Here is a 15750-nt window from a genome sequence, read left to right as displayed (position 1 = left end):
GCCTCAGGTTTAGCCTCTGACAGCTGGGCCACGTGGGGGGAACTTTTTCCCTGTGAATAGCCGGAGGGGAGCGCTAATGAGGAGCTGAAGGCTGGCGGAGGAGTCTCTTTTTGGCAGACAATTAGAAAGAGGGATGAGATCACCTACTCATTATGCTCTACTGGAATGGGAGCAGTTGGGTAGCGGGTTTTGTGTTTTGTTTTAATTTTTTTACAAACCATCTGCTTCCCTTGAGAAAGACTGATCTGACTCTTGTAGGTTTTTTACACTCTCATAACATGTGTTGTTGTATATATTTTGAAAGCAGTATATACTCAAGAGAAGAAATTTGGAAACCACAGAGAATTTGGGCAGTGGGACTCTGAGGATTTGGTTACCTTATCCAAAAATGACCGTTGTTAACGTTTTATGCTTACAGATCCTCATTTTTTCCTTCCAGAGATTTTTATGACTGATAATATGATATGTAGATCTTTGATCAAGGAATGAACATTTATGTGAACATATCTGTTAGCCAAACCAAACATGGTATAGAAGGAAGATGGAGGAACTCCTGTTTTCCCCATGATACCACCCAGGCTCAGGGGGACGTCCATTCCCTTCCAAACACTGAGAGAATGGAAGAAAACTCTCCTTTTTCTCCATTCCTTCTTACTTCACCCCAAGGAGGAAATAGCGAATTCAATATCCAATAGGGAACTTTACCACTTGGTGGGATTGTTATGTCTTAATAGGAAAGAAAAAGGAGGGAAAAACTGTCATCCAAATGTTTCTTTTCTGCCTGCTTTGTGGATTGATAAGGACTGTCCCTGGCTAGAAGGACCCCTGAGACAGAGGCCTCAGCTTGATGGCCATTTTCCTCAGTATATCTCCCTAAGAAAGATTAGGCCAAGTTAAAATTGAAGTGGGAAATAAGAGGCAACACTGTCTTCTGCAAACCAGCTCTAATGTTAATACAGTTGGCATTTGATCTCCATTTGGTTCTGTGGGTCTTTTAGGTGACCAAGTGGAATTGTCAATATTCAACAAATTTGACCTACAAAAATAGCCAATCCAAATGGGTCAAGCTCTTATTTTCTGCCAGGTAGAATCTGGAGGAGAGCAGAAGTAAGTGATTGGAACCACAAATACGCAACATTAAAGAAAACAGTACAGGTAGCTTGTTAGCCACAAAAGACAGCCTCTAAACCTAGACATTTTATCAGAGTGACGCAGTTTTTCTGAAGATATTTAAGGCCCATAAGCTGGAGCTAAAGGACAAGCCATGGTGAGTCTTTAAGTCTGTAAGAACAAAATGGAAATGCTAGGGAGATTTCCTGAAATGCCTGTTTTTGATTTGCAGAGCAGTTCTCCCATCCAGGTTACCTGTACTGCTTTGTCATCTTCATCATGTTGCAAAGCTTGTAAGTGCACAAGTCAGAAAACATAAAATAGCATGACAGGCTACCTTTATGACTCTTACACGATGCTCTGGTATTTGTTCCTTTTCATAAATTAAAGTAACTCTTTGAAAGGGATAAAATCTAAGTCACAAATTTGATCTTTTAGAAGAAATCACTTCTTATGGAAAGAAGTAGCCTACTGGTCTTTTGCTGTATGTCCAGACAAAGCTACTCATTCTTTTTTAAAATAAAATGAATTTCGTTTATACTTTGGATTAATTTGGTGAAACTGTAGAACTAACTCAAAATATTTAACAAAAGCCTAATATGTACCATTTACTTTAAGTGCTATGTGACTGTCTACATTTTCTGTTTTGATTAAAACAAACAAAAATACTAGGGGCACCTGGGTGGCTCAGTCGGTTGGGCCAACTCTTGATTTCAGCTCAGGTCATGACCTCACAGTCATGGGATTGAGTCCCATGTCGGGCTCTGTGGTCAGCGGGAAGTCGGCTCGAGGATTCTCTCTCCCTCTCCCCCTCCCCCAACTCACAGGCACCACTCTCTCTCTCTCTCTCTAAATAAATAAATCTTTAAAAAACAAACAAAAATACTCTACCATACTTATCTGAAATCAATGTCACTGTGCCCTTTTTGGAAAGTATAATTTATCTCCAACTGATCTAACAACTATTATAAATGCAGGTATCTAAATTCAAAGTTTCATTTGAAGTTGTATAAGAGTTTGGAGAAAGATATGGATTTGCCCCAAAAGGCTTAGTTTAATATTACCCCAAATCCAAGAACAAATATAGGAGATATTGGGCCATTTTGCATTAAACACATTTTTCTGGATTCAGTTTAATAGAACTGAATTTCTTCATCAACTGGTACCAAAGGAGCCCTCTGGTGTAGATGTTTTATTGGCAGTACCACCTGCATGAAGGTGAAATAGAACTAGAAAGACAGAGTGAGAGCTCGCAGTAATCCAGTGGTAAGTGTGATACTGATTGGCAGGCTACTATGGTATATCATACCACAAGTGAGGTTGTTGCACTTTGCATGGTTATGAGATATGTCATGGGAACAGGATTTATGTTATTTTCCTTATTTAATCATTTTGCACTAATTTTGAGAGTCATGTAACACAATTACATTTAACCATCACAACCTTATATTAACATGCTGGTGATTGTACAATGAAATGCTGTGTAAGTCAGAAATGTATCATAATCATCCAAGTGTAATTGGCCTCAACTAATCAAGTTATGTAATGGCTCTGAGTTCTGCCACTTAAGTTTACTCACAAAGACATTGTAGAGACATAGACACAAATCAACTAAATATACACATGGATAAAGACATAGACACACATCAAGTAAAGTTGAAGGGATAAAATTCATATTTTATACAAGAAATAAGTTAAATAAAATGAGTGGAATGACAAGCGAGAAAGTCATGGGAGCAGCAGAATTAGAGGGCCAGAAAAAGTTCATTTTTTTTTATTCAGCAAGCATTTACTGGGCACCTACTAAATCCCAGGTTCCAAGTGAGATGGTGTAGGAAAATACAGTGAGAGAGGAGTGACTATGTTAGAGGAGGGAAGGGACTTACGAGTGAGCATGAAAACCAGACTGAGTGTGTCTGAATCCAGATAGAGGTGGTCTGGGGAGTGTTGGCAAATGGAGTTAGCATAGAAAGGAAGAGAGAAGCTTGAGTGGGTATTGACAAGAAGAGGGGGGTTTGGGGTGTGTGTGTGTGTGTGTTTGTGTGTGTATGTTTAGGAGAAAGCACAACTAAGTGTGATTGAAGACTGCAGGGAAAGATCTAGTGGTAAGAGATTGGCTGAAGCTGAAAAGACAGGGAGGGAGAGAGGAGAAAAAGTTAAATGATGCTGTGATCCTCCAATGTGTACTTTAAAAATATATATAATGTTATTTAATGTTGACTTCTGTTGTCTAAAAGCAATGTCAACACAGACTTTTTTAGTTATTATTAAATAACTTTTATTTTATTTAAATTTTTTTATTGTTATGTTAATCCCCATACATTACATCATTAGTTTTAGATATAGTGTTCCATGATTCATTGTTTGTGCATAACACCCAGTGCTCCATGCAGAACATGCCCTCCTCAATACCCATCACCAGGCTAACCCATCCTCCCACCCCCCTCCCCTCTAGAACCCTCAGTTTGTTTTTCAGAGTCCATTGTCTCTCATGGTTCTTCTCCCCCTCCGATTTCCCCCCCTTCATTCTTCCCCTCCTGCTACATTCTTCTTCTTCTTCTTTTCTTTCTTAACATATATTGCATTATTTGTTTCAGAGGTACAGATCTGAGATTCAACAGTCTTGCACAATTCACAGCGCTTACCAGAACACATACCCTCCCCAGTGTCCATCACCCAGTCACCCCATCCCTCCCACCCCACCCCCCACTCCAGCAACCCTCAGTTTGTTTCCTGAGATTAAGAATTCCTCATATCAGTGAGGTCATATGATACATGTCTTTCTCTGTTTGACTTATTTCGCTCAGTATAATACCCTCCAGTTCCATCCACGTCGTTGCAAATGGCAAGATCTCATTCCTTTTGATGGCTGCATAATATTCCATTGTATATATATACCACATCTTCTTTACCCATTCATCTGTTAATGGACATCTTGGCTCTTTCCACAGTCTGGCTATTGTGGACATTGCTGCTATAAACATCGGGGTGCACGTAGCCTTTCGGGTCCCTACTTTTGTATCTTTGGGGTAAATACCCAGTAGTGCAATTGCTGGATCATATGGTAGCTCTATTTTCAACTTTTTGAGGAACCTCCATACTGTTTTCCAGAGTGGCTGCACCAGCTTGCATTCCCACCAACAGTGTAGGAGGGTTCCCCTTTCTCCGCATCCCCGCCAACATCTGTCATTTCCTGACTTGTTAATTTTAGCCATTCTGACTGGTGTGAGGTGGTATCTCACTGAGGTTTTGATTTGGATTTCCCTGATGCTGAGCGATATTGAACACTTTTTCATGTGTCTGTTGGCCATTTGGATGTCTTCTTTGGAAAAATGTCTGTTCATGTCTTCTGCCCATTTCTTGATTGGATTCTTTGTTCTTTTGGTGTTGAGTTTGATGAGTTCTTTATAGATTTTGGATACTAGCCCTTTATCTGATATGTCATTTGCAAATATCTTCTCCCATTCTGTCAGTTGTCTTTTGGTTTTGTTGACTGTTTCCTTTGCTTTGCAAAAGCTTTTTATCTTGATGAAGTCCCAATAGTTCATTTTTGCCCTTGCTTCCCTTGCCTTTGGCGATGTTTCTAGGAAGAAGTTGCTGCGGCTGAGGTCGAAGAGGTTGCTGCCTGTGTTCTCCTTTAGGATTTTGATGGACTCCTGTCTCACATTGAGGTCTTTCAACCATTTGGAGTCTATTTTTGTGTGTGGTGTAAGGAAATGGTCCAGTTTCATTCTTCTGCATGTGGCTGTCCAATTTTCCCAACACCATTTGTTGAAGAGACTGTCTTTTTTCCATTGGACATTCTTTCCTGCTTTGTCAAAGATTAGTTGACCATAGAGTTGAGGGTCCATTTCTGGGCTCTCTATTCTGTTCCGTTGATCTATGTGTCTGTTTTTGTGCCAGTACCATACTGTCTTGATGATGACAGCTTTGTAGTAGAGCTGGAAGTCCGGAATTGTGATGCCGCTAGCTTTGCTTTTCTTTTTCAACATTCCTCTGGCTATGCGGGGTCTTTTCTGGTTCCATACAAATTTGAGGATTATTTGTTCCATTTCTTTGAAAAAAGTGGATGGTATTTTGATGGGGATTGCATTGAATGTGTAGATTGCTCTAGGTAGCATTGACATCTTCACAATATTTGTTCTTCCAATCCATGAGCATGGAACGTTTTTCCATTTCTTTGTGTCTTCCTCAATTTCTTTCATGAGTATTTTATAGTTTTCTGAGTACAGATCCTTTGCCTCTTTGGTTAGATTTATTCCTAGGTATCTTATGGTTTTGGGTGCAATTGTAAATGGGATCGACTCCTTAATTTCTCTTTCTTCTGTCTTGTTGTTGGTGTATAGGAATGCCACTGACTTCTGTGCATTGATTTTATATCCTGCCACTTTACTGAATTCCTGTATGAGTTCTAGCAGTTTTGGGGTGGAGTCTTTGGGATTTTCCACATAAAGTATCATATCATCTGCAAAGAGTGTGAGTTTGACTTCTTCTTTGCCAATTTGGATGCCTTTGATTTCTTTTTGTTGTCTGATTGCTGTGGCTAGGACTTCCAATACTATGTTGAATAGCAGTGGCGATAGTGGACATCCCTGCCGCGTTCCTGACCTTAGGGGGAAAGCTCTCAGTTTTTCCCCATTGAGAATGATATTCGCTGTAGGTTTTTCATAGATGGCTTTTATGATATTGAGGTATGTACCCTCTATGCCTATACTCTGAAGAGTTTTGATCAAGAAAGGATGCTGTACTTTGTCAAATGCTTTTTCTGCATCTATTGAGAGGATCATATGATTCTTGTTCTTTCTTTTGTTAATGTATTGTATCACGTTGATTGATTTGCGGATGTTGAACCAACCTTGCAGCCCAGGGATAAATCCGACTTGGTCGTGGTGAATAATCCTTTTAATGTACTGTTGGATCCTATTGGCTAGTATTTTGGTGAGAATTTTTGCATCCATGTTCATCAGGGATATTGGTCTGTAATTCTCCTTTTTGATGGGGTCTTTGTCTGGTTTTGGGATCAAGGTAATGCTGGCCTCATAAAATGAGTTTGGAAGTTTTCCTTCCATTTCTATTTTTTGGAACAGTTTCAGAAGGATAGGTATTAATTCTTCTTGAAATGTTTGGTAGAATTCCCCTGGGAAGCCATCTGGCCCTGGGCTTTTGTGTTTTGGGAGATTTTTGATGACTGCTTCTATTTCCTTAGTGGTTATAGGTCTGTTCAGGTTTTCTATTTCTTCCTGGTTCAGTTTTGGTAGTTGATACATCTCTAGGAATGCATCCATTACTTCCAGGTTATCTAATTTGCTGGCATATAGTTGCTCATAATATGTTCTTATAATTGTTTGTATTTCTTTGGTGTTGGTTGTGATTTCTCCTCTTTCATTCATGATTTTGTTGATTTGGGTCATTTCTCTTTTCTTTTTGATAAGTCTGGCCAGGGGCTTATCAATCTTGTTAATTCTTTCAAAGAACCAGCTCCTAGTTTCTTAAATAACTTTTAGAAGCTGCACTTGAACTCGGTGAAGTGTAGGAGTCCAGATACTAGTATTTTAGCCCCAACTCTGGCACTGACTTGCTTTATTATTGGAGGCTCAGTTTCCTTACCCATAAAATGGGTATAATCATAACTCCTTTCAAGTGCTGTTTTTGGAGATAAAGTAAAAATTATGTGTTTTGCAAACTGTAAATTAATAAATAAATACAAACTATACAAACTATATATAAATACAAACTATAAATAACACTTACAACCTACTGTAAATGTTATTTAAAGATATCATGTTTATATAATAATCTTGGAGCTATCACCTCTGCTTTAGAGAATGTGCCCCAGCCACTGAGCATGGTACACCTCAGTGCCTCCATCAATAAAATCAGACAACTTAGGATCGTAGACCTCTCTGGCAGGTAGCGTCTAAAGACTAATGATGTGGAAGAATTAGTTTAAATCTTTAGGACAAAAAAGATGTAAAACTAAGGTTGTAATGAACACTTTTTTCCCCACAGTATTCTTAATGTTTTTTGAGATTTTTCAGAGCATAAGAAGGATGAAATCTTGCCATTTGCAATGACTTGGATGGAGCTAGAGAGTATAATGCTAAGCGAAATAGGTCAGTCAGAGAAAGACAAATACCATATGATTTCACTCATGTGGAATTTAAGAAATGAAACAAATGAACAAAGGGAAAAAAGAGAGAAAGAAGCAAGCCAAGAAACTGACTCTTAACTATAGAGAACAAACTAATGGTTTCTAGAGGGGCAGTTGGTGGGGAGATGGGTTAAGTGTGTGATGCGGATTAAGGAGTGCACTTGCTGTGATGAGCTCGGGTGTTGTCTGCGTGTGTGGAATCACTATATTGTCAACCTGAAACTAATATTACACAGTATGTTAACTAACTGGGATTTAAATAAAAACCTTTAAAAATAAACAGAAAAGGGAAAAAAGATAATTATGAAATAGTATTCATTTGTTTATTTTTTGGTGTTGGTATTTTATCATCTCTTTTTGGATATAGCGATATATGCAAAGAAAGGTAAATCCACTGGGCACCTGGGTGGCTCAGTCGATTAAGTGGCTGCCTTTGGCTCAGGTCATGATCCCAGGGTCCTGGGATCCAGTCCTGCATCAGGCTCCCTGCTCTGCAGGGAGCCTGCTTCTCCCTCTCCCTCTGCCTGCTTCTCTGCCTACTTGTGCTCTCTCTCTATTTCTCTGTCAAATAAATAAATAGAATCTTTAAAAAAAAAAAAAAGAAAGGTAAATCTACTAAAGATTATTAATGACTGAATCAGAAGGGTTTTTGTTCTTTGTCTTTTTTTAACAGTCCCAATTGTGGGCATCTGTTATCACACTTCTCTCTTTTATTACTCCAACAACCACTTTGCTAAGGAGTTAAGCCACCAGAAAACAATTGGAAAATTATTTTGTCAGTATGTTTCATGCTATATGACCACAGGGAAAAGGCTGAAGCCAAAAATCACTAAAAAGTAATAGCCTGTTTACTAACAGACATTCCCAAATGTTTATTTTCTTCTGTAGTTACAGATGCAGTGATGAGACCTCTACCTGTGGCAATTCCTGTCATTGACCTTCATTAAAATATTTAAAAAAAAAAAACCATGACAGAAGTCCCACTGATACCAACAGTTTGAGTGACCTTAAGCATATCACTCCATCTCTTGAAACTTCTGAGTCCCCAGCTTTTAAATAAAGGCAGTGGGGGGATTCTAGTTGATTCTAAACTGAGGGGCAGTTGTAAATGTATATGAGCATTTTTTTTTTTTAGTGGCCAGTGCCCAGTGATGCTAAATGCCCTGCAGAGAGCATGGGGCAATCCTGCATAATACACTGCCCCATCCAAAATGCCCCCAGCAGCCTGAAATAGCCCGAATGTCCCTTCTTACAGTCATGATACCAAGTCAAGTATCTGTCTATTCATTAATTCATTCAACCACCCTTATTGATCCCCTACTGTATGCTGGGCACCAAGCTTCCCTAGCTGAATATTCCAGAAACCCTGGCTTGAATTGTATCCTTCTTTATCTTTTCCCCTTCCTTTTAAAGGTCTTCCCCATCCATAGGACCACGTGACACGTACAAGTAAGGATTTTTCAGTTCAACCCATTAAAGGAATAGATCCCAGGACTCATCCAGTGCTTTGGGGTTTCTAATGACATTGAGAACCAAAAAGGCTCACTCAGTCCTCCCCAAAGTTTGAATGTTGGCCTGGTTTGCCTTTAATAATTCAGGAATAGAAGCCTTCAGCTCCACTGACCAAAGGCTTCCAGTTGGACAATGAAATCCAAATTGTGGAGCATGTAGCTAAATATTTCAACTGTTGATTCAATCATTTCTAATTTTTAAAACAAAACACCAACTGTTTTTTGTCCAGTGAATAATTTTCACTGGCAAACTCAAATTTCCTAATATACTTAAATAGCATTTGAAGCCAGTTGTACTAACTGCCTTAGAGCGTTTTACCATATCAAGTAGGATCATTAACTTGCTAATTAACTGTGCAGTGAGCAACCCAGTGCTATCCTGCAATCCTAGCAGCCGCCACCCTAATACATAGTCCCTCCGGGAGTGCTGAGACCTCTAGACTCAGACCCCAGCCATCACGCTGTTACTCAGCATTCCCATGGCCCTTCATCACAGCACCCCGCAGGGAAAGCTTACAATTCTGATTGCTTGTGTTGCAAAGGAGACCAAGGCACAGAGAAGAGTGAGAGTCTGCCAGATTGAAAAAACTTTTGGGATAGAGGGGATTACGGTGCCAAAAGTCAAGCTGATGGTCAGGCATGCTTTGCAAATATACAAACATTTTTCATCCTTTAATGAATCTTAGATGTTACTGATCATTAAAAATCCTGTATGTACTTTTTCAGTCACTATCATTGGGATACTTCTCATGAACACAGCAGGGTGTGGGTACTGAGAATGTAGTCCTGCTCTCATAGACCTCTGGACACATGGGGATGTCAGACATTGTGCCAATAATTCTGTACTCATTACATATTGTTGCAATTAACACTATAACGGACACAGGACACAAGGAAAGCATCGATGGACCTGACGTAGCCTGGGAACCCAAGAGGCTTCCTTGAGAAGCCAGTATATAAGTGCAGGCCTGAAGGAAAAGGAGGCAGGAGGTCAGGAATTCAGGTGGGGCATTCCAGATGGAGGGGGATGCATGATTGAAGACCCTAGGGCAGGAAAGAAAGGCTTATCCCAGGTAGGATAGGATGCCAGTTTAGTCCAGGTGGCAAAAATGGGAGAGGGTGTCATGAATGGATTTGAGATGTTTAGAAGATGGAATTGTCAGAACTTGGTGACCGACAGGATATAGGCAGTAAGAGTGGAGGAGTACAGGGATCACTGCCCTGCATCTGACTTCTGGGTGGTGAAGTCACTTGTTTAGGATTCTAGCAGAGGAGTGGTACTGGGCAATGGGACAGGATCACCAGTTTCTCATTCAGTACATAGAGTCTGAAGTCCTGTGGGACATAGTTTGTCTAGTGGAGACCCTGCCTCACATGGAGTATCCAAAGGTCACTGTGTCTTACTAGGGTATAGTAGAAACAACTTGCTCTGTGGGGCCCAGAACATGTGTTTGGAAGCACGGTTATAGACCAGCATTGAGACCCTTGTAATTTATAAAATGTTTTCTCATGTATTATGTCTAAGCTTCTCAGTGAACTTTGGAGGAAGTCAGTGAGTTATTATCTTCATTATGCTAGCAGGAAATTGAGGCTTCCTGAGTTAGTGATTTGCCTAAGGTCACACTGCTATAAGTAAGGATCTGGTACTCAAATTCAAATCTTCTGACTCCAGGCACAGGGTCTCCTCACTTCACCACGTTGACTTGCTACATGATTGGGGCCAACTCTCTACCAACTCCTGGGGCTTCCATGTCAGATGAAATCTCAGGATTAGCATAAAATATGTAAGAAGTGAAATCAAGGGTTTTTTTTTTTTTTCTATACTCTTTATTCTTCCCTCTCTCTCTCTTTACTCTTTATTACAACAGTAATTTTTAAAGTATTGTAAACTTGAGAGTCATATTTGTGTTTATATTTAGAGCAAATATATTTACAAATAGTAAGGAGACAGTTATCTGGGAGAAATTAAGTTCAACTTTTGTCTAAATGATAATAATTTATAAAACATGGTAAGACCTCTGCCTCCTCACCTCCCATCCCCAGATTTACTCCTAAAATAGAGGAACCATCTAAAACAGCTCAGCGTATTCTCCTCTCATGTGAGGTATTCTGGGGGAGTCTGGGCACTGAGAAAGATGGGAGGGAGAGCTGCCCCAATCCAGTCGGGGCAGGAGACCCTTCACCACCAGCCTGTCTTATCCATTGGCCTTTTGCCCTTTCCCTCAAAGCTTGGAAGATGTTTAAGTAAAGTTAGTTTGTGCTTGTTTCAGTCTGTTTAACTGAATCAGTTCTGGGTCTACACAGACATTCAGGTTCAAGGGAAATACCTTCTCTATAGGGCTGTTTTTTTTTTTTTTAATTACATGGGAAGCTTCCCCCTGAACTTCCTGTTGTTGCTTACCTCCCTCCTTCCCTATAGCTCTTGGACTGCTTTGTGATCCCAGTGGTGATTTTGCTCTCCTGGTTCTTCCTGCTGATCCGGTACAAAGCTGTACATTTCCTCGGCATCGTGGTCTGCATCCTGGGAATGGGCTGCATGGCAGGAGCGGATGTCCTTGTGGGAAGACATCAGGGAGCAGGTGAGTCCCTAGGTGTTCACCACATTATGTGCCTGTATGCGTGAGGCCAAGGCAAGACACGGACATGTTCATGGTGGGGTAGAAACAAGGAACCTGGTCTTCCCAGTGTCTGTGTCTTACTCATGTTTGTTCCTCAACACCTTGAACAGTGGCACATGGGAGGTGCTTAATCCATGTTTCTTGAGTGAATGAAGGGGGCAAAATACAAATTTTCTGCCCTGTCTACATGTATTCAGAAACATTCAGATGGTGTTTAAAACTAGGGGTCAGGACCCATTCGGAAGATATTTTGGAGGCCATTGCTGCCTGGCCCAAACCAGCTGGTTAGACATGGTGTCAGTCAGTGGTCCTCTCCTAAACCGCAAGGGCCTTCCCCACACCTCCCCCTCCCCCTCCAACTCTTTCTCAAGTCAGAGAAAGACTGAGCTTTCAGACCACTGGGTGGAGGTTGGTGTATAAGCTAAGAGTGGATATTTGAAGTTTGAAGACTAGATTGGGAATACTTAATATTTTTATGGGGGGGAGCTAAGTTTAGTCTCCTTGTGCATGGTTTTTGTTTTGTTTTGTTTTGTTTATTTTTTTGCTGGGAAGGATTTATGGTTATCAATCACAGCTTGTAGACCTGCAAGATTTACTCATCAAATTGCTATGAATCTGATGGGGATCCCTGACTCAGGATGGTTTCCAGAGGATCCTTTTTTAAGCCTTGCTGTTCTTGAAAATGTACAAAAATTCTTATGCTACATAAGGTTTTGGAGAACAGAAAAAAATGACCTCCTTTTTTAATATAAAGAATGGGATAGAAAATATTCCCATTTCTATAGTTCTTGGACTTGACCTTCCTTCTAGGGAATTAGATGATAGTCAAAATTGGGACATTTGTCATAATGAGACTAGATTGTATGAAGTACCTGAAATAAATACAATTTATCTTTTTAAGTTGCATCGTAGAACATTGTAGCTGAAACAGACCTTGTTCAGCAACTTTACATGTGACCCACAAGAACACTAAGATACAGGGAAGCCAAGTGAGTTCCCAAGGTCACAGAGCTACAAGAGCAGGGTCTAGAATAGAACCCAAGGCTCTTGAACTCTGGGGCAGGTTTCCTTCCCTCTCCCACATCTCTGGGAGCTAAAGATACAACACGGAGCAAAAGAGAGACAGCCTCGGCCCTCACAAACCCACTGCCTACACAACATAATCAATCCTACCTCAACAGATAGACTAAAAATACACACTCCAGCTCCTCCCAAAATTCTCTTCTATGAAACACTGGTTCCATGAGATATCAATAGATGTCATATGAAAGGGCCAGTTTTACACTGTATACCCATAGTGATCCTGATATGGATAATCTCTTTGGACCAATCAGATAGTTTTTTTGTCTGATACAATGTGGCTAGTGGTTCTAAAGTCATAATTTAATTACACTTTCTCAGCTTTACTTGAAGGATGTGAACATAGACTAAGCAGAAGCATGTGCCCTTCTTTATGAAAATTCTGCTTTGCTGAGCCTTAGCCATTCACCACCAGCCGTCACCTTGCATTTCCTAGTCAAGGAAGACAATTGCCCTGATAATCTGAATGTTTAAGCCCAGAATGTTAAGCTAAATTGAATTGATTTCACTAGACTGTATTCACTACTTCTGGGGGGAAGAAATGTTTTCTTGATTTCAAATGCAGTATTAGGAGATGAGTAATACTATTAAAGAAAAGAAAGTAAGTCCATTTGAGGGTCTTCCAAAAGTAGTAATTTTTAAAAACAATACAGAGAAGCTCAACATACTGGAGTGGATTTTATCTGTTTAAGACTCACAGCACCATCCTTTTTGTGACATTTGAAGTCTTTGTCTTTGTGTTAACAGTTAAAATTTATCATCATGGAGCATCTTCCGTGTGAGAGTAATGGTGCCAAGGACATGGTATGATGTTCTAAAGGCAACCAAATATAGGATGCAAGGGCTTATTTTACAAAATAAATTAAGCAAGATAAATTACACAGCAATTTAAACTGTCATATAAAATGTTTGAAAAAAGAAAAAAAAAACCACTCTGGTTTTAAGGACAGTATAATCTTAAAATTGGCATGCATCATTATGCAAAATACTCCATTTGTTTTCACCTTTACGGTAGAATTGGTTCAATGTTATTACTTAGCCAGGGACAGAACTTTTCTAAAATACTTCAGTCAGGCATTCAACTCAATATAAATTGTCATCACCCAATCAAGAGCTTTTCATAGGAAAAGAGACTGTCTGACTTGATCCTTTTTATATTGCTTAATCCACGGTTCACCTTAGCTTGGGATTTTGAAAATTCTTTCCTCAAGCACAATGGTAATGATCTGTTCAAAGTTACTCTAACTTCATTATAATTAAAGTAATTGCTCTAATTCTTGCTAGAATGTTTCTTCCTCATTTTGATTTAAGCCTTGCTAAAGGAAACGTCACAGATGGCAGTAGCCTCTCCAGATACGAAGTGTCCATATCAGGAGTTGTGCTTCTGATGAAACTTTGCCATTAGCTTTGCCCACCGCAGACAGAAGTGGAGAGAAATCATCCGCAGTCCGTGGCCCGGGAGGCTCTGCCTCAGAGCCTGTGGACTGTGCTGTAGGAAGTGGGAGGGGAAGGGTAGAGAGCCCTAAGACTAAGATAAAACTCAGTTAAAACAGCTCCTTATTATAAAATCGATTTCTTGCTCTCCACAATATCATTTTTCTACTAAAATACATTTATTGCACCTTACAGTTCATTTATTAAAGATGTTAGATACCTATAACAACATTTTTTCTTATTATTAGACATAATTTTATAGTTATTTCAAGGAAGAGAAAACATTTTCAAGGAGGAACATTTTAATTAAACACAATCAAAAAAAAAGAGTGGCCATTTTTTTGGTGCCAAGCACTTTCCCGTGCATTATCTCATTTAATCCTCCTAACTATGCAAAGAAAGTTCTCTCATTCTCACTTTTGCAGCTGAAAAAATCAAGGCTAAGGGAGATCAGAGGCATGTGCAAGCCCTTGAACAGCATGCTTTTGGAATGCACGGGCCCACTTATACATGGATTTTTTTTTAATAAATACAGTACGGTACTGTGAATGTATTTTCTCATCCTCTTGATTTTCTTAACATTTTCTTTTCTCTAGCTTACTTTATTGTAAGAATACAGTGTATAATACATATAACATACAAAATATGTGTTAATTGGTTATATTATTGGTAAGACTTCTGGTCAGCAGTAGGCTATTAGTGGTTAAGTCTTTGGGGAGTCAAAATTTATATGCAGATTTTTGGCTGCATGGGGGTCAGCACCCCTAACCCCTGCATTGTTCAAGGGGAACCTGTAAATATAGACTCTCCCAAGGTGACCACAGAGGCATGAATGAGAAGTCTTTCCCCAAGCCCAGCCCAGATTCTTTTATGTGAAGTCATCTCCCAGAGAAAGCTCAGTGTTCCCAAATGAACGCTGAGACTCTGGTTCTATGGTTTGAGATTGTTCCAGCCAATCTGGGAATCCAAGTCCACTCTAAGGTGTGAGCCCTTGCCCTAGAATCATGCTGGAGAGAGCACCCTTCCCATTTGGCCTCTCCCGTGCCCCAGAGCTGCATGCCTGCCACGCTCCCATGTGCTGAGCTGTAGAGGACAGAGCGGGAGACTACTTGGGTACAAGCCCACATGGGCTGCTAACTTCCACTCTCCCTCCCTGGCTTCACACTTCCTAGAGTGGAATTTGCCTAATTATAGGAAATAGCTGGGTGCAGCACTTATTAAAAATTGGACAAACCCAAACCAGCCAAAACTGATTTTAAAACAAATAGATATTTTTATGAAAATAAAAGGAAATATTAATGTAATAGTGAATTGCCTACATTTTCACTCTTACATTATTTACTTTAGGGGAGTTGAAAGTTTCAACCCATAATCCCTTTCACTCTCATTTTCTAAGCAAGGACATATTTTGCCCATAGTCAAGATAAAGAGTCTCGACTGCTTCTGTTATAGCTTCTCTCCCTGTAGAGCAGAGGGTGGAAATTCAGACTGATTCTGTTTGTTCTACACCATGCCTTCTTAAACTGTTGGAAAGCACCCCACAGCAGATAGAACAAGTACATGGATTAGCATATATTCCTAGACATATATATAGACAGAAGACACGGGGCTTTGTAGAGATGATGCAACCTAGAAGCAACTGGTCCCTTTTTTGGGTAAAGGAAGACTTCTGGTTGGGCAGACACGGGCAGCCTTTTTATACCAGAACATGTCCAGAGTGCAGGTAAACACACTTGACTGGATCTCCGGTTGGCAAATTACTGGACTTCTGTAAAAACATCAGAATAGAATAGACAAAGGAAGGTCAATTTGCTGGTGCCAGATTCTCATTAAGAAAATTTTAATG

General features: G+C 39.9%; 1 protein-coding gene across 3 annotated transcripts in view; it reads left to right on the top strand.

Moving 5' to 3' along the window:
* The window catches only part of SLC35F1 (solute carrier family 35 member F1), a 384542-nt gene that overhangs the window by 330827 nt on the left and 37965 nt on the right, over window positions 1-15750 (top strand). For all 3 annotated transcript variants that reach the window (XM_078054804.1, XM_078054805.1, XM_078054806.1), the window contains exon 4: window positions 11192-11351. In XM_078054804.1, coding sequence (XP_077910930.1) covers window positions 11192-11351 — 160 coding nt within the window. The remainder of the gene's footprint in view (window positions 1-11191; window positions 11352-15750) is intronic.

The sequence above is a fragment of the Halichoerus grypus genome, chromosome 9 (genome assembly GCF_964656455.1).
Source record: "Halichoerus grypus chromosome 9, mHalGry1.hap1.1, whole genome shotgun sequence".
Lineage (NCBI taxonomy): Eukaryota > Metazoa > Chordata > Mammalia > Carnivora > Phocidae > Halichoerus > Halichoerus grypus.
The sequence above is the reverse complement of the archived record's forward strand: the minus strand, read 5'-3'. Positions and strand labels throughout refer to the sequence as shown.